This window comes from Fistularia commersonii, chromosome 6 (genome assembly GCF_037954325.1).
Source record: "Fistularia commersonii isolate RoL2024-O1a breed Wild chromosome 6, RoL_Fcom_v1.0, whole genome shotgun sequence".
In the NCBI taxonomy this organism is placed as follows: domain Eukaryota; kingdom Metazoa; phylum Chordata; class Actinopteri; order Syngnathiformes; family Fistulariidae; genus Fistularia; species Fistularia commersonii.
The window spans coordinates 12,822,221-12,841,377 of NC_141289.1; the positions used below are offsets into that span (position 1 = coordinate 12,822,221).

The following is a 19,157-nucleotide window of genomic DNA, read 5'->3' on the forward strand; positions in this document are numbered from 1 at the left end:
CCCATGATTGGTTAATTGCAGAGAATGAACTTCATTAATCCCACAGGGATTAATAAAGGATAAATTGCTGCTGGATCTTTTCGACCGATGGACACTCCTTCCTTGGGTCCATTTCCTCTGGCACCAAATCCAACTGACGTCTTCTCCAGCACCACCCAATGCCATCTATCTTCATCCCCAGTATGGCAGAAAAGCTATGTTCCTCAGCTACAAGCTATAACTGCCTACCTTTACCGTGTTTTATTTCATGAGATATAAAAAATAAAACGCAAGCAACAATTAACAAGAGATTTACAATCTTCTATGTGGAAGAAAAAGCAAGGAGGAAACAGCGGGGCACTGAGCACATGGATGCTAAGCTTTGGCGGCATACAGGCAGTATTTCATTCTATCAGCAATCCCGTCCAAGTTAAACAAAAACAAAGTGTCTCTTTACCGTAAACATCACATTTTACCACAAAGTATTCATATTTTATCAATAGGATCCCTTACAGCTATGCTTGCCAATTATTTTCTGTTAGCCCCCCCAGGAAGAAGAAAATATTTTGCGCCCCCCTTACCCTCCGCAGCACCTATAAATAGTATAATTTGTCAATGACAAATTATTTGTACACCTCTGCATAACATTGTATCCTTATTAACATAAACATTAACATTTCAATTAGCCTGAAATGTAAAAGCAGTTCATCCTTATTTGAACTAAAAACATTTTTGACTGACTGAACCATTTGATACTAAAAAATAAAATTTAATAAATTCAATAAATAATACATTCAAATTGATCAGCAACATTAACTCAGGAGCACAATGTATAAAACGCTTTAAACTACAAAACAAAAATGAATAAAAATGTGTGCTGATTTTTTTTCTTTTTTATAATCAAAATGAGGAAGTCGGGTACAATGGCTACAATGAGCACGTTTTGCAGTGGACAGCTTTTTCTCAGTAAACATACCAGTCTTCTGTATTTCCTCGTCCTCCCACTGTAGCCACGGTGAAGCCAAGCTCAACATACACTTTGTCGTATTTCCCCGTCTTAGCTTTCGTGTGACTTTCGTTTGTCTAATTATCGCCGTCTCTCACCGTCATTCTTATCGGCTGTCCAGCAGAAAAAAAGAAAATCTGCAGGTGTAACAACCAGGGATTCTAAGAAAGTTCTTTTTTTTTTTTTTGTTACTTTAATTATTACCATTTACCACTTGGTTACATTTACTTCGTCTTGCTGTGTCTAACCTTCATTTTTTTCCTGTCCAGAGCATAAATCCGCCTCTCTAGATCTCCCTCCACTTGTTTATGCTCTCTCTGTACAGATCACAATGTCAACTGCAAAAATCATGGTCCATTCCTGTCTAACCTCATCTTTTAGCCTGTCTGTCACTAGTACAAACAGGAAGGCAATCAGAGAAGTCCCCCCTCCACCTTGAACTTCTCGGTCACACCTACAGCACACCTCAGCACTGTCTCACAGCTTGCATACGTGTGCTCAACCAGTCTAACATACTCTCTGTCACTTTAAACTTCTCATGCATTACGATAGTGCCTCTCTCGCTGCCTGACGAATGCTTTTTCTCGATCAACAAAAGCGCAACGCATCTCCCTCTGACCTCCTCTATACTTGTCTACCAGCATTCTTAAAGCAAATACTGCATCTGTATTGTTCTTTCTTGGCATGAAACCACACTGTTGCTCATAAATGCTCACTTCTCACACTGGGTGTAGTTGTCCACTAATCTGGAAGCTCCCCCTTGACCAATAAGAGCCTTCCTTCCCTGAAAACCATAAAACACTTCTTCCTTTTCGGCTTCCACCACTTTGTCCTTTGCTCTGACTTTGTCCTCTTCAGCTTCCTTGTCATCAGATTCATTCTACAAACCACCATCCTATGTTGTCTGGGTACACTCTCACCTACCACTTCTTTTATGGTCACTGATCTCCTTCAGATTACACCGTCTACAAGATGTAGTCTACCCATGTGTTGATACCTTTGCTCTTATAAATGACATAATGTTCCTGCCTCTTCTGGAAGAAAATATTCACTACAGCACTGACATAGCTTGTATGAACAGAGTTTATACCAGGTAACTATGGATGAACTAGCTATATATTACAGACTTGTAATAAGTCTGTAATTCAGTACTTCAGAGTTTCCAAAATAGAATTTATAAATATCTAATTTTATCGTCCTTGAGGAGCACCCACTACCAAAGAGAGGTTGCAGAAGGACAAAATTTCTCCTTAGATTGGCACATTTGTTCACAATTCCATAAATAGCTAAATGTAATACACATATTCAGGCAGTGTGACTGTAACTCATCTCTGTCAGACAACAGAATATATGGTAATTCTCAAATCAGTTCAGATAACTTATTCTGGTTTGACCCGAGGTAGAAATCCCAGCACAATGGCAACAACATGAAGCAGGACTGCAAACTTCACGGCATCCGTGAAATAATGCAACCTCACAAACCCGTTTACACACCACCAGTGTGCCACGCCTAAGTATTTGATGCTTTTACTTACAGTGGGTTTTTTCCCACACTGCGAACTGCCCAAATTGAGGTCTATTTCACCGAAAGCAGGCCCAATTTGGAAACGAGAAGGGCAGATAACACCCCAGATGTTTGATTAAAAGGTGATCATAACTTTCCTTTGTAAGTTGTGTTAAAGTTTTGAACATTTGAAGTATCCATCCAATAACGTAGAGACATTGAAGCTAAGAAAAAAGGAACAATATCCTCTGCTCTTAATCAACAAGTCCTCAGTGAAATAATCAGCCAGGGCATTTGTTTTTTCCTCACCCAACCAAAAAATATGTGAGGAAATTTAAAAGATATGTTCTAGAGTCAATATGAGGGATTTTAGTCCAGTAGAAAGTCTGGACGTGGATACCCAAACAAGGCAAAGTCACTCTGGTATTGCGAGTAGAGACGTTTGATGTCCTCTTTGCTTATTCCTGAGAAATATTTCTCCACCTTGGTCCTATCATACTGTGTGACGCCTTGAGGAATGTCCGGGTAGGACACCAGCTTTTCGACTCCAGCTGCTCTCAGAATGTAAGGTGCGTCTTGCTCCAGCGTCTCATGGTGACCAATTACATCGTAGTTGATTTGACACGGGGCGCACAAGTTAACATAATCCGTCCAGTGGATTATGGGAGCACCAAAGTGTTTGTCCAGGGCCTTGCGGTGTTCCACATCTGCTAAGTACAGGACAAATTCCTTAAATTGCAGGCCTTTAGGGGGAAATAACCTCCATCCAGATTTTTCGCGGTATCTATGGATGATGACAGGAGAGATGTTCTGATTGTACCAAGGCTCCTCTCGTGGATTATTGATGAACTTGTTCCTGAATGCAGAGATCAGTCTCTCAAATGGATCTCTTACGACGAAAAACTTGAAGTAAGTATTTAATCTGTTGAGCAAAACAAGACTTTTACTAAACCATTATGAAGTGTGATAATTATTCAATTCGTCACAAAGAATAAAAATGACAGTGATCTCGATGTTAATACAGTATAGCCGTGACTGACTCCAAACAAACCTGTGTTTAATTTGCTTTGGAGAAAGGGAAGAGAGGCGGACCAGGCCATTCTCGCTTGAGTGGACAATATCTTCTGGAATATCCTCCACAGTGGGGAAAGCTCCTATAAAAAAAAAACAAAAAAAAAACATAAATATAGTTCCTCGTTTGCAATTAGCTTAGACCTGAACTAGTGGATACAGAAAAGCCCCTTCCACCCTCCTCACACTTACCGTTAAGAACCATCAGGACCTTCTTCCACTGTGTGTTGCCAACTTTTGGTGTTTGACAGAACAGGATCTTGTGGTTTTCATTGATGAATATTCGATCAAGGACAAATTTAGTAATGGGGACATGAGTCATTCTGTGGAGGCTGTTGTTTTTACAGATGGATGATAACAAATGTTTTCGCTCTTCCTGAACTGACCCCCAATCTGCTACTGAGGACTGATGTGACGTCTGAAGTTGAACACACACACACACACACACACACACACACACACACACACACACACACACACACACACACACACACACACACACACACACACAGAATGACTACTGTAAGTCATTGTTATTTCTTACTATGGATTGCTGATGAAATACAAGTAGAAATGATCCGAATGGTTCACCTGATCAGGTGTCTGTGAAGAATTTTTTTGTTGGATAGATGAAATAATGGGGCTCCTGTTCTGGTTTCCAATTAGTGGCTGGCCAGTGGATGGGTCTGTATAGTCTGCAACAATATTCAACATTACTCATTAGATCTCATTTACAGATGTATTTGTTCAAAGTGTATCAGAAAAGATGTATCTGCTTTGTCATCAAAAATAGCAAAAGCTCACCAATAAATACCGAGTTGATGGACATGGTGAGATATAGAATTGTGAGAAGAACCCAGGAACATCCAAATAGGAGTATCCAGATGCACCGTAACACTCCTAACTGGAGACACATACAGCTGAATAAATTACTTTACTTGAACAGACAGCTTTGGAGACAGTTAGAAACATCTTATGTCGTGTATCTGTGTGGAAAAAGTCTTATAAATCAGATAGAAACAGGAGCTTGTGAGCAAACAATGTGTAAAATGGGGACAATGGCTCCAGTGCTGATAGTTTAAAATGAAAAAAAAAGAAGAAAAATACATAATAATAACAACAACAACAACAACAACAACAACAACAACAACAACAACAGCAATACTAATAATACTAATGATACTAATAATAATAATAATAATAAAATAGAAAACTTTTTGGCCCCTCAAGGATTCAACTGGACTTAAAGCAGTTGAGTACAAATATATACTATGTGTAATATATCTGTACGTATCCTCTGGAAGCATCATACAGACTGGTGATAATTAGTACAATATTTTGTTGGTTTTTTTTCTGCAATGTGATTGTGCAGTACAAAAGTCAGTTCCATTGCATAAAAGAAAACTCAAATATTTCAATGGCTGATAATTGCCTGATTTCTTTTCTGCTACAGGAACCAAAGCTAGGACTTAAAGTAAAAATAACTCTATACAGAATACTTTGTATATTTCAACAATGACAGTTATAAAACTAAACATAACAGTGGTGAGCAATATGCTTGAGACTTAAGTGGAAGAGATAATTTGATACAAAGTATAGCTTCTCGTGTCATCAATGCAAAACCACAAAAAGCAGGGTACAGTACCCTAACCCTAACCCTAACCCTAACCCATCTATCCATCTTCTACCGCTAATCTGGGGTCAGGTCACCGAGGCAGCAGCTGAACAGAAAGGCCCCGACTTCCCACTTCCCCGGCCACCTGGTCCAGCTGTTCCGGGGGGATCCTGAGGCATTCTAAGGCCAGCCTAAAGAGACATAGACCCTGCAGCATGTCCTGGGTCTTCCCCAGGACCTTCTCCCAGTTGGACTTGGCTGGATCATTTCACCAGGGAGGGATCCAGGAGGCATCCTGAGCACATGCTCCAGCCACCTCATCTGGCTCCTCTCCACATGGAGGAGCAGCAACTCTACTCTAAGCCCCTCTCGGTTGGCTGAACTTGTTGCCCAATCTCTCTTTCTCGATCTCTCTACTCACAGTTTCTGACCATAGATGAGGTTATGACTGAAGAGTGTTGGGTAGACGGAGAATTTCGCCTTTTAGCTCCGCTCCTCTCACCAGCATTACTGCTGAACTCCTCCATTTGAGACAGAACCTCTTCCCCCACTCGGGGCTCTCGGGCTTTTCCAGCTGAGAACCACGGTTTCAGATTTGGAACCGCTCCAGTGAGAGCTGGAGATCGCAGTCCAATGAAGTGAACAGAAAGAAAAGTAGGAAAAAGCAGGCCCGATACAGAGGCTACCAAATGGGATCCCCTGGACACCCTGGCTGCATCATAAAAGTTATGAGCAGAATCAGTGACAAGGGCAGCTCTGGCGGAGTACAGCTATCACTGGGATCAAATTTGACTTGGAACCATCAATGTAACTTTAATGTGCTTAAGATTTAATTGCTAAGCCAGATTCTCCCGCAAACACTTGCGCCAACTGTTTCATGTAAACTGACCCTTGTTGACATTCAGGTACAATTATAAGCTGGTTTACTGATAGATTTGTTAGCCGACAGCTAGTTCTTCCTGTCCCTACCTGACAAAGAGAGACATTAAGGTAGAAATATAACACCGTGTTACTCTCCAACACCTGAGTTACACCTGATGCCGTCCCAGAGTATTTCTTGCATCTTACCTTCATTTTAGACGGATCCCCTGATAACCTCAGCTCCACATTTAAAAGTTAAAACAGACACAGCAACACATCTTTCATGGCAGATTATGCGCTGTGTAGTTCGCAAAGCAGACAAACCAGTCAAACTGGATGAGGAAGTCTGAATGTGTGAGCATACACGCAACTATTAAAGCAAAAGCTTTGTGTCATGATTAAGACAACAATCCTTTCCAGTCAAACTCACTCCTAAATGTGTTTGCTGTTGCTGATGGGTATTTCACATTGCCGTATTCAAATGATTTGTATGTGATTTCAGATGTTCTGTTGCAATATTAAAAGGAACAATTCACAGGATCCACTGCACTGTATTGTATAATTTGATATTGCAACCCCTCACCTCACCCCTTCTTCTAGAAAATCTAAAATAGCTGGAAAAGTTTGAAATATGTATATTCTCACAAGATTCAAGTATCAGAGGAAAGTTAAGTAACTGTTAGGGTGCAAAGACCTGCTGCAATCCAGAGGGTAGCATCACATACAAATACTGAAGGTTAATAAGAATCTGAGAATAAGCTGTAATTATTTATGGTCACTACTTGATAAATGTCCTTTTTATTTGATTGCTGAAAAAAACTGTCTGTGGGATTTTTACAGAATTGTAGAGGCCCCTTGCCGCGGTGGGATTACATGGTGGATATATTTTCAATCCTCTCTAGAATTCTTTGTTATTGTGACTTTTTTTTTTAAATACAAAGACGAACAATGAAGTAAAAGATAATTAATTTTAAGCACTGTATTATTCACCTGCACGGGAAATGTAATACTGTATACTAGCTGATCATGCTCCACCCTGCAGAATACCTTTATCTGTACACGGTTACAGGAATTATTCACTGAGAAGGGCAGCAGTCTTTGATAAGATCATGATTTTGTCAAAGCAGTTTTGCCTGAGAAGAACGAAATATCCTCACAGTAAGAATCATTATCTTGTTCGTTGTTAAAGGCACAGCCATTCAGGCAGAGAGATCTAACCTGGGTATAACAGTAAACCCACAATATCATGATGGAGGTGACAGATTAATTTCAAATAGATGTTTCCATGGCAGATGGCCAAACCTCCCACCAGAACTTGCTACACAAGAAGGCGGTACTAACTGCAGTGAAACGTGTATCCTTTGTGATGAAGTCCTTAATTTTTACACATGTAATGGCTTTGTCCTTCTTTAAGTGAAATAATTCTTTTCACAGGTGAGGGTAGATCACTGGTCAATCGAGAGCTTTGCTTTCTGGCTCAGCTCCCTCTACCTTGACAGATCGGTACACAGTCTGCATCAGCGCAGATGCTGCATCGATCCATATGTTGATTTCCCGCTCTGTCCTTCACTCTCTTGTGAACAAGAACCAGAGATACTTGAACTCTGCCACTTGGGGCAGGACCTCTTCCCCGACCTCTTGGGTTTGGAGGTGCTAATCCTTATCCAGGCCATTTCACATTCAGCTGAAAACCGTTCCAGTGAGAGCTGGAGTACATGGACCGATGAAGCTAACAGAACCACATCATCTGCAAAAAGCTGAGACTCGATCCTGTGGCCATCAAAGTGGATCCCCTCCGCACCCGAGGTTGCGTCGAGAAATTCTGTCTATAAAAGTTGTGAACAGAATCAGTGACGACCAGCGTTAACAAAGCCGATTTACAACCGGGAACATGGACCAAGCTCTGACACCGGACATACAGGGTGCAGGAAATACAGGGAAGCAGGGTCCAATTGTATTTTTCATCATAAGGGGTCTTCTGAGCCACGCTTTGTCTGGTCCCTCACCTGGGACCTGTTTGCCTTGAGTGACCCTTCCAGGGTCAAAAGCCCCCAACAACATAGCTCGCAGGATCACCGGGATGTGCAAACCCCTCCGCCACAATAAGATGGCAGCTCAAGGACGGGTGTCAAAACATTTCCCTCTATTAATATATTTCCCTCTTTTGCCACCTGCATCTCTCTGTACTCCTGTCTGCTCTCCTCGGTCCCCTCAGTATTCCACTTCTTCTCTACTGACCTCTTGCTCTTTATATACTCCTGCATTCCCTAATTCCACCATCAAGTCTCCTTATCTACTTTCTTTCTAGATGACACACACCAAGTACTCTCCTACCTGTCCTCCCAGATCACATTGGTTTTAGTTGTCCAGTAATCTAAACCTGACTGCGCAGAGCCTTACTCAACTGTTCCCTGAAAACCATATAACACCCCTCCCTTTTCAGCTTCCATCACTTTGTCCTGTGCTCTTTGCTCCCTTAATCTTCCTTGTCACCAGATTCATCCTACAAACCACCATCCCATGTTGTCTGGCTACACTCTCACCTAACACTACTTTGCACTTGCACTTGTCACTGATCTCCTTCAGATTACATCATCTACACAAGACGTAGTCTACCCATGTGCTCCTTCCTCTGCTCATATAAGTTATTCTATGTTCCTGTCTCCTCGGGAAGAAAGTATTCACTACAGCCATTTCCATCCCTTTTGCAAAGTCTACCACCATCTGTACCTTTGTGATCCTGGATGCCAAACCTGGCCATCACTTCTTCGCCACTATTGCCAGCACCATCGTGTCCATTGAAGTCTGTGCCAATGACCACTCTCTCACCTTTGGGGCTATTCTGCATCACTTCTCTTCTAACTCACGTCCCCAAAAAGGGGGTGGCATAGTTACTAACAACATTTAGCATCACACTTTCAATTTCTAGCTCCAGACGCATGAGTCTATTTGACACTCTTTGCACCACCAGAACATTACTAATAAACTCCTCCTTCAAGATATCTTTGACTCCTCTTCCTGTCAATACCATGATGGTACAATATAGTGTTATCAAAACCTGCTCCTAAGCGTCTAGCCTTGCGCCTTCTCTGCATTATATCAACCACCTCTCTAACTTTTCCAGTCATTGTCCGAATATTCAAAGTCCATATTCTCAGTCCCAGACTCTTGCCTTTCCTTTTCTCTCTCTGCTTTTGAACACACGATCCTACTCTCCTGCTTCAACCCACAGAAGTCCATTTTCCACCGGTACCCTGCAGGTTATTGGCACTAATGGCAGTCATTGTTAACCCACGTCTAGACCGATTCGGCATGAATTGTTGGATTGATTCTCACATTGTGTCTCGGCACAAGTTATATGCCTGACACAGCGCTCTGCATATCTTTGAATTGGGGTCCAGCTCAGACACTGGCCTCTGTCCCCCCTGAGGCTCTGTTCCTCTGTAAGTGATATTGTCAAAAGACAACGAAGTCTGACCAGCAAATGAGATGTCATAAATAGGGTGGCTAGCAAAACTACTTGCCCAAATAACTTGGAACATGATAATAAAAGCGGTGTAACATATGATGTATGGCATTTAGACTTTTTCAAAGTTAAAAGGTTAGAGAATACATCACTGTAAAAGTGAACTCACCTGTGTGTCCTAGGTGTCACCCTTTAGAGGTGGTCTGGACACATCCACCTGGATTGAGGTCCATAGTTAACTGAGAACATGCGAGAGGGATAGTTTATCAAGAATAGTTAGCGTTTGTTTTTGAATCGTTTAAAAGAGCTTATGAAGAAATTGTTCAAATTGTAGAAAACATCCCATGAGTAATCTTCTTTAGTTATTTCTTGAATTCCATAGGACATCAGAATTTTCAGAAAATCAAAATTCATTGTAGGAAGCCAGGACGTTGTTGCCGGAGCAGACTTGTAGTTTGGACTTCCGCATCATCTTGCTTTAGGAAGTGAACAGACACAATTATCAAAAACCACATCTGGTTATGAAATCCATCTATTCAAACAGATTCGTGAAAACTTAACAACAAATATTACAATTGTGTTTGCTGACTATGTGCAAAGGCTCCAAAATATTTGTCATGCCACATAGTCAGCTCTGACTTTGACCTTGTACACAGAAGCACGCCACAAATACACGCTTGAACTGGTGCCATATTATGCGTTGGGAGGAGATGCATGTTAGATACCTTGCTCAGTTGAACTTGAACCACCTACATTTTGCCTGCTGGACAATAGGATTTAAATTGTGACCTTTTAAGTAAAAAAGGCAGAAAACACACCTTGATCATTGAATGAAAGGGCATGCCTCAAGTTTCGAACTGTGTAAAACACATCTTTGAACAAAGTATGGATCAAATGTCCAGCTTTACAAGACATTTATGGCCAGATGGCAATTTAGATTGACTGCCATCCTCTGGACATCTGATGTAAGGGCAATTCAAGTATTTAAACATTGTGTTTGTGGAAGACATTATCAGCAGAACAATGCAAGTAAATTAGATTTCTCTTAACAAAGCTCTTTCATATTTCAGTCAAGATAAGCAGAGTACATAATGAAAGTTGTTATAAAATATTTTTAATTGGCCATAACCATCAAAAACAGGACAATGTTGCAAAATAGGTATTTTATTTCAAATGTAACATCATTAATAACTATTGTTCTTTTGTGACTGGACCTGTTACCATGTGGTTGCAAAGTAGCAGTATTTTCCAATAGTCGAGATGCTCGTAATACAAGTCGGCAGGTTAATAACATTATAAATATCAACGTGTAATACAAATACTGAGTTGCAAGTCATGTTAATAACATGTACACGCTATATTTCAAACAGCAGCTAAAAAATATTCATTTATAATTCAGTGCCCACTTCTTGATCCGGAATGCCATAAATGGCAAAACAGATGTAGTTGAAATGACTTGAGAGGCAGAAAGACCGGGATAATGGCAGCTATATGGAGACAAAGCTGTGCATCTGGTTACATCTCAGCCTCTGCAATATTCACCAGGGTAAACTCTCTGTCATTTGTCCAAAAAAGCACTTTTCAATTATACAAGAATGTGAAAAAAACAACAACTAAATTTCTGCTCATCTGTAAGCTATAAACGCATCCAATTACATTCCCTCCATCCATTTTGTCTCAAAAAGTTAATATACCTGGTTCAAGTTATCTTTAGCTACATCTGGAACAGAAATAGCGCTCCTCAAAGGACATGTTTGAATTTTCTGACCCATACAGTGCAAATTTACAGGTGTGTTAGCCAAGACCAGACTGGTGATCCTGACACTTCAAAGGAGACCATGAAGATGTACAAAGATATTTCAGTCACAGTCATTGTTATAAAAAGATAAATGTGTTCTTCATGTGACTTTGTGTTATTTCGTACCCATCTGTACCTATCAATTTATAAATAAACATAAGAACTGCTTGTATTTACTGCTCTGGCTCAGTCTATGGTTGAATACAAGCCATGAGGGTTCAAGGAGCAGCGTGCTTTGAGCGTGTCTCCAACGGATACACTTCCCCTTTTGGCGTTTAGTCCAACTTTAAGCACCTTTGAACGGACATCCCACTATTCTCACTCTTTCTCCTTGAAATTGTTAAAGATAAACATGCAGTAGTCAACATGTTACTGCAAATACAGACAACATAGCGACAACAACCACTCAGGTACTGTGAATTTAAACCTGACTGATGTATCAACCAGACCAGGCTACAATGAACTTATGTCTTAGTAATAAAAAATGTTATATGAAAACATGTCTGTCAGTCAGTGTTGAGCATTTCAATTAAGTAGAAAGTCTGGACGTGGATAACCAAACAGATGAAAGTCACCCTGGTAACGAGCGTAGAGACGTTTAATGTCCCGCTTGCTAATTCCTGAGAAGTAATGTTCTACCTTGGTCTTGTTGTAGAGCGTGATGCCTGGTGGAATGGCTGGGTAGGACACCAGTTGATCTATGCCTGCTGCTTTAAGGATGTGGGGGGCATCTTGCTCCAGAGTCTCATGATGGCCGACCACATTGTAGTGGATCTCACATGGTGCGCACAAATCCGTGTAAGTCACCCAGTGGATTATGTGTTCACCAAATTGTCTGTCCATTCGCCGTCGGCCTTCCACATCCCCCAGGTATCGAACGAAGTCTTCAAAGTGCAGGCCTGCAGTAGCAAGTGCGCTTACATGATGGCTTTTGCGGTATTTACGGATGATGGCAGGTGCAATGTCATGTTTGTACCAAGGTTCAAAGCGTGGGTTCTTTACAAACTTGTCCTTGAATGCAGAGATCAGACGCTCAAAGGGATCTCTCACAATGAAAAATTTGAAGTAGGTATTTAATCTGTTTAGAGAAAAAAAAAAAAGACAAGATTTTCAGTTCCCTGACAGTAAAGGATGAGAATTTCACTCAGTTGCAAACTGGCTGACCATGATAAGAACGGTTGTTGAAATGTCAGTTCTAAAACAGACCGAATAAGTTTGATACAAACATATGCAAATCACACCATAACAGATATCAACACAGCACAATGGCTTAGTAGTCAATTTGGAAAAACCCCTTATTGTGGTATGAATACAAACACATTCATTATTTCTATTCCAACTGACAACTGGTCCAGGCCAAACCCCTACCTCTCACCCAGGACAGCTGGGTTGACTCCAGCCATACTGGGAACCTACTGTGAATGCAATAGAATAGGTACAATCTACTGGGTTATGCTGGCCATTTTCTTCTGTTTTTGATGAATCACAGATATTGAAATAATCATGTTTTGCATGGACTTAAGACATTATTGGAATCGATATGCATAGTCACTCACTGGCTTTCCCACAGAGCTGCGCAATTAATATACAACTATATAACTATATTTATGTATATATAGACATATTCATATATTTTTTTCTTTTTATCAGTCACTCTCTTGGCTATTTTTAAAATTATAAAGAAAGTAGTTAATATTTTTCTTACAACCACAAGTAACACGTCCTTGAATTGCAATTGCAAAGAAGTGCAATCCGCACATTTAACTCAATCTTTCAAACAAACTGGACATTCATAAAAATAAATCATGTTTTGGAAGAAATAAGAGAAAGTCAATTAATTATGAATGTGAGCATAAAAAATAGACAACATTTAAATATCAGAGTATGATTATTGATATATCTACAGTTAATGACCTTCAACCTCATACCTGGCAGTTATGGAAATTATGTGAAAAACAAATGAGAGAGTTTATTATGAGAAACAAACTTGACAGGAGATTTGAAGAGCTGCAGCATAAACAAAGGCAAGACAGATTAGAAAGCATCACACTCCGACTAACCTGTGAGTAACCTCCTGTGGAGTGAATGAGGAGAGGCGCGGCAAACCATTCTTCTCATGGTCATGGACCAGATTTTCTGGAATTTTCTCCACAGTTGGATACGCTCCTATAAAAGAAAAGAACAAATGTTTTCCACAAGCACATACCTCTGTACAACAAGTTACTGTATATGAAACGATCATAGAATACTTTTGCGAGGCAACAAATTCACACGAATGAGGTAGTCACCAAAATAACATTAAAAAAAGCTATTACTACTAAACATTTAAGTGGGTGGACAAAATAGAAAACATTTTATAGACACTTGACAAAGTACCATATTTTCAACGGGGCGTTGAAAGGCAGGACATACTGACCATTAAGAGCAATAAGAACCTTCTTCCATTGTGTGTTTCCCACTTTAGGTGTCTGACAGAACAAAATCTTGTGTTTGTCACAGACAAAGATGCGGTCCAGTACAAACTTAGTGATGGAAACACGAGTCAGATGCCTGAGGCTGATGTTTTTACACACAGTTGCGAGCAGCTGGTTTCGCTTTTCGACCACTGCTTCCCAATCTGTCACGGTTGGTGCCATTGAGGACTGAGAGAGAGAGAGAGACAGACACGCACGCACGCACGCACGCACGCACGCACGCGCACACACACACACACACACACACACACACACACACACACACACACACACACACACACACACACACAATCAATGTGACTGATTGCTTTTGTCTTAAAACAAGAGACTTGGATTCAGTGATGGGATAAAACAAGCGGATTGCTTTACCTGATGTGACTGTGTTGGCTGATCTGATCTTGACACAGGGACTGGCTTCAACATCTTGGTCCCTGCCCCTGACCAACCCTGATCACTTACCCTCTCTCCATAATCTGAAAAATACAGTTGTTCAGAATGGATGGATCATTCAACCCGTGTTACGATTAAAAAAGTAAGAATCTCACCATCCAAAGGTCTGAAGTTGATAAACTTGGTGACAAACATGAGGATGAGCAGCACCCAGCCGCAAGCCCCGAGGAGCAGCCAGTGGTGCCGCATCGCTTCGTGCATCAGCCGAAGGCCATGGAAACGCTGTTATTCTGCCACCTGGACAAAAATACACCGAGACAGTGAAACCTCCTGGAAAACAGGCACTCAACACAACCTGGACATCCCCAATTCGCTTGTAATACCCGCGCACCTCTAAATTCAACGTTTAACCGAGGGATAGAATATGCGTTGTAACTTAATATAAGTTAGCAGCGGCTGACATTTCGCGGCGAGTTAAGGAGAACGTTTTCAAATTCATTGTATAACAGTTGACAAACGTCAAAAATACGGGACTGACAGGCAAAACCGTTAGCTGTGCGCAGCTAGCTATTTGGCATAGCTAGCCCCGCCTGACCCGTCCAGACAATCACGGGACAAGCTGACAGCCTGCCCCGATCTGTTAAGCAATATGAAACGAGAAAAGCGGCGTAAAATTATTCAAAGCTACCTTCTTCGTTGAAGCCTCTTAACAAACGGATGCATTTACACCCAAGATCTAGCTTGTAGCCATGTCCCTGCTCTAAAGCCTTAGAACAGCGCCCCCTAGCGGCGACTCGGGTGCCGCACGCCCTGCTCGGCCCTGGCAAAGCGTTCGAGTGTCTCCTCAAAATCCACTTGTTTTCAATGTCAGGAGTCAGTAGGAAGCCTCTCAAAAATGACGAAAAATAATAACAATAATTTTCCTGAAACTCAAAATAGTTTAAATGAATGTGCATTTAATCATCGACAAAGCTATTAAACGGTGTACTAAAACTTTAGGAACTAGAAGAATATACTGAATGAATATTCATGCACAAATTAGTTATCACTCATAAACTAAATGGTCAGAACTTTCATTTCTATGGCATCTTTAATGATTAAATGTGATAACAATTCTGTGATACATTTGTAATTGTTTTTCATATTTTCAAATCACACACTATCTAATCCCTGAGATTATATTTTTGAGTTCACACACATTATTTGTGTCAATTTAAACTTCACTTACTACTTTGACAATCCACTTAACAGGAAAAATCAGGTTCAATATAATGATTCCGTTAAATTCAAAGAAATGTGATTTAAAGCAATGCAAAATAGATGTTTATAATGACAAAACTTGACCCAGAAGAAAAACCATCAGTGACTTCTTGAAAATTTTCTTTTGTGTAATTAAGATTTAAGAATGTGTAAGTGATAAGTTTGAAAAGGTTCACTCAGGCCATGGGCTACTGCTGTGTTCATACTGTGTTAACACATACTCTGCTTTGGGCCCATTAATGGCTGGGAGGCAACTTATAACACGCATTTCTCTCTGCTTTTGTCATAGTTCCAAGCACAGCCAAAATATTTAGTCAGAGCTGACTAAGTGTGAAGTTTTTAATGAATGGCTCTATGTAGGATCTCCACCTCGGGCATATTTTTAAAAATTCCTCATATTTTCTGAAAACAGACTACCTAATCCAAGCATGGAAAAAAACTAAACTTTCTGGAAACAACTGTCTTTCTACTCAAGTTAGAAATGTACCAATGGCTTAGTTCTCATGGTCCCAGTCCCCTTCAGGTTCATACTAAAAATGACTATGAGCACTGCAAAGCTGAAAAACATTGGACCTTGTGGAATTAGTTTTCTCTTTATTGTCAATTAGTCGCCCTGCTCCAACTGTCACACTTTGTGTCAAACAATGCGTCGAGCGGTTAGGATACTGAGGAGACGCTAACTGATAATGTATCAAGATGTCTATTAGATCATCCCACAAGTACCTAGAACTGACCAAGAAGGGAACCTTCAGACACTGCTTTACTTTATCGGTGACCCAATCCTGAGGTGTGCATGAGACGATTGTGATAGCCTTTTGAGTTGTCCCTTCATTTATTCTACAAATGTGACCTTACCCCCAAAGGGCAACGTCAGAACAATCTTAAAGAAAATGCCTGAAAAGGATCTCTCCAAGAGTAGGAACCTTGACATCTAACTATGCTGTGATTATTTTGTATGCTAGAGCATACAAAATGATCACCGCCCTAATACATGTACAAAGAATGAAATAACAACACTGGAGTTCATTTTACTGTATTTATTCCACTCGTAGAGGGGACTTTTTTAGTTTTCATCAACATTGACTGTCTGCAGACCTGTAAGGGAAAAACAGAAACAGTATTGGAATATGTCATAAAAAAAATTAACAGGCAAATAGCAGACCCGTTTGAATGCAAGAATACCTTTGCATGTGGTGACTGGAACGTATGTAACCAAGGTGTAGAGTTTGTTAGGGGAATCCTCATCCTCATTACGCTTCCTGGACAGCCGCACACGTATCCTGTACGGCACGTTCCTGTAGGACAGCAAGACGGTGAACACTTTCAGGCAATGCACATAATTCAATGTTGCCACAGCTGCTTCACAACAGGTTTTTCTTTTACTTCACTTTCAGATACTTAAAATTTGTAGCACATGCATGGAAGTGACTAAGTCATTGACCACAACTAAGCAACTGACAAGTCAAGTTCAATTATGTTGTACAACACTTGGCTGAAAATGTCAGCTTAATCTAGCTTACCATTGACTTTTTTTTTTTTTATAAAAATTGCCTTTGCTGCTGGTGTGATTTGGATCACATGCTGCATGTTAGGTATCCTCATCTCACCTCACACCCTTGCTCCACACAGCCTTGTTCAGACGAGTGTCAATGCGGACATCAGGGGTTCCCATCTCCTTCATGGCAAACTTGCGGATCTCCTTGATGGCACGAGGAGCCCTCTTCTTGAAGCCCCTGCAAACATATAACATTAACTTGAGTGGAAACCTTTGTAAATAAAAATGTTAAACCCTCTCAGTGACAACTACCTTAAATGTAACCCTGCAACATACAGCAGAACGCCAAGACTTTTAAGTATTCCAACAAAAACACTTTCTGCCATACTAAAAAGTAATTGTACATATAATGGAAGATGAGACAATTATCATATGAACAAAATTACTGCACTACCTTTCCAGAACTGCAATGTGAACAGACATTAAATTTCTAAAGATTGTTTAAAATAGCTGCAAACAAACACATGTGTGTACAAACTAGTTAAATAAACATTTTAGGAACCATATAAAGACCAACAAATCATTAAACATAAGATGTTGACACAATGTGATGTTGATCAAATCCTGTTGTAAATTTAACATTGATATTATACATCTATCTCTCACATCCATCATCTACTCAGTGTGGTGTTGATGTAAGCTATCCAGAGTTAAGAAAAAGTCTCCACTTAAAACCACTGTTCCAATACAACAATTTGAACAACAGTAGACCAGATGGCAACACTTCGAATTTCAACAACTGTTATAACACTGTTTTGCAGGACAAGCGCAATTTTCAGAACAATGCAATGTTTTCGTTTGCTGATGATGTATTTTCACGGTTGCGTTACCGAGGTTTACAACATATACAGAAACTGAACTACCTATAGGACAGCTGACACATAGAAGAGCATAACTCAAGTGTTTCAATGGAAGAAGGTAGAGGCTGAATTTACTCACACTCCATGGATACGCTTGTGGACGTTGATGGTGTACTCTCTGGTCACCACCTCGTTGATGGCTGAACGCCCCTTCTTTTTCTCTCCTTTCTTGGTTGGGGCCATCTATCAAGAGACATGCATGTACATTTTGAGTTAAGTCATTACTACAAAACTCCTGCTTCACTGCTACAATTTGAATTGTCTTCAAGGAGGAAAAAGTTAGCAAACATAGCCGGCTAGCCGATATTTTCATAGTGCCTTATCAAAACGTTGTAAGACGTTATAACTCTGTGTATAATAAAATAAACCGCCGAACTTTATAAAAGAAGGTAATAAATATTGATAATCCCTTTAATAGAGTCTTAACAGTATAGTGCACATGAACAAAGCAAAGGAATCAGGGGGACGAGGAAGCCACTCAGGTTGAATCGAGAAAATGCTACCTATGGCGTTTTTATGTTCAGGAAGGTAAATATCCCACGAAACCCACACAAATAGACAAAAAAAACACTTGTATGCAAGGTTAGGGTATATACAAGATGCTTAGCTTCGAGAAAGACGCTGGATGGAGGTAGATTGTACAGTTTTAATGTCCCGATAAAATTACTCACATTAGCTCTGCGCTGAGGCGGAAGTCGGAAGGACGGATCTGTGGCAAAGGATTGTGGGTAAGGGAAAAAATGGTCCGCCTTACATTATGTTTGTAAGAAACAAGTATACGGATGAAGGTTCCCCCGAGAGAAAAGCATATTTGAGAGAAAATCCCTTAAACCCGGACAACGTTTTACTTTCAGTTTTGGAGATTGAAATATGCACTTTTGATGTTTAATAGGGGAAGCAGCACGGCATCCTTTCAGTGTTTGAGACAATGGCCGGCGCGGTAAATTTGATAACCACAACAGGCTCTATGTTGTAATTCGATTTACTAAGTCTGTGACATCTATCATTCTGCCTGGTTTTGGGGAAGGAGTGATCAAATGAATAAATGGAATGGCACAAAAATTGGACTTGTTGTTTACTTCGGGGAAGACCTCACTATAGTATAAACGCACACGCTATGCCTTATATTTGTGTTATGATCGTAAATGCATCAGAAAACCTATCACAAAATGTAAATAGCGTTATCCATGTCACCTTTACTGACATAATAATGAAAATAAATGAATAAATTACCTATCACTACAGACTGCAGTTCTGAAATGAAGTTATCAATACCCCCATACGTCATCATATTGATAACTTAGGGTTATCAATACCC

The 19,157-nt window shown here is 40.3% G+C and overlaps 3 protein-coding genes across 6 annotated transcripts; all 3 read right to left on the reverse strand.

Moving 5' to 3' along the window:
- Nucleotides 1–225: 225 nt before the first annotated feature.
- Nucleotides 226–9,789, reverse strand: LOC147233401 (carbohydrate sulfotransferase 10-like). 3 transcript variants are annotated; one of them, XM_086148180.1, is made up of 6 exons: nt 9,672–9,789; nt 4,365–4,464; nt 4,152–4,255; nt 3,753–3,978; nt 3,541–3,643; nt 226–3,411 (listed from the first exon to the last, which is right to left on the reverse strand). In XM_086148180.1, the coding sequence occupies exons 2-6, from the start codon at nt 4,387–4,389 to the stop codon at nt 2,859–2,861; spliced, it is 1,011 nt and encodes a 336-aa protein (XP_086004306.1). In that variant the 5' UTR covers nt 4,390–4,464; nt 9,672–9,789; the 3' UTR covers nt 226–2,858. The 3 variants fall into 3 exon arrangements, with proteins under 3 accessions (XP_086004306.1, XP_086004305.1, XP_086004304.1); XM_086148179.1 differs by lacking the exon at nt 9,672–9,789 and adding an exon at nt 6,244–6,363; XM_086148178.1 differs by lacking the exon at nt 9,672–9,789 and having other exon boundaries at nt 4,365–4,703.
- An 861-nt stretch (nt 9,790–10,650) lies between these two features.
- On the reverse strand, nt 10,651–15,052 carry chst10 (carbohydrate sulfotransferase 10). Of its 2 annotated transcripts, XM_086148204.1 has the most exons (6): nt 14,853–15,052; nt 14,320–14,461; nt 14,144–14,247; nt 13,717–13,942; nt 13,361–13,466; nt 10,651–12,378 (listed from the first exon to the last, which is right to left on the reverse strand). In XM_086148204.1, exons 2-6 carry the CDS (start codon nt 14,423–14,425, stop codon nt 11,826–11,828), a joined length of 1,095 nt encoding a protein of 364 aa, XP_086004330.1. In that variant the 5' UTR covers nt 14,426–14,461; nt 14,853–15,052; the 3' UTR covers nt 10,651–11,825. The 2 variants fall into 2 exon arrangements, with proteins under 2 accessions (XP_086004330.1, XP_086004331.1); XM_086148205.1 differs by lacking the exon at nt 14,853–15,052 and having other exon boundaries at nt 14,320–14,423.
- A 1,394-nt stretch (nt 15,053–16,446) lies between these two features.
- On the reverse strand, nt 16,447–18,564 carry rpl31 (ribosomal protein L31). Its single transcript, XM_086148206.1, has 5 exons — nt 18,511–18,564; nt 17,919–18,022; nt 17,032–17,157; nt 16,607–16,719; nt 16,447–16,519 (listed from the first exon to the last, which is right to left on the reverse strand). Exons 2-5 carry the CDS (start codon nt 18,020–18,022, stop codon nt 16,488–16,490), a joined length of 375 nt encoding a protein of 124 aa, XP_086004332.1. The 5' UTR covers nt 18,511–18,564; the 3' UTR covers nt 16,447–16,487.
- Nucleotides 18,565–19,157: the final 593 nt, after the last annotated feature.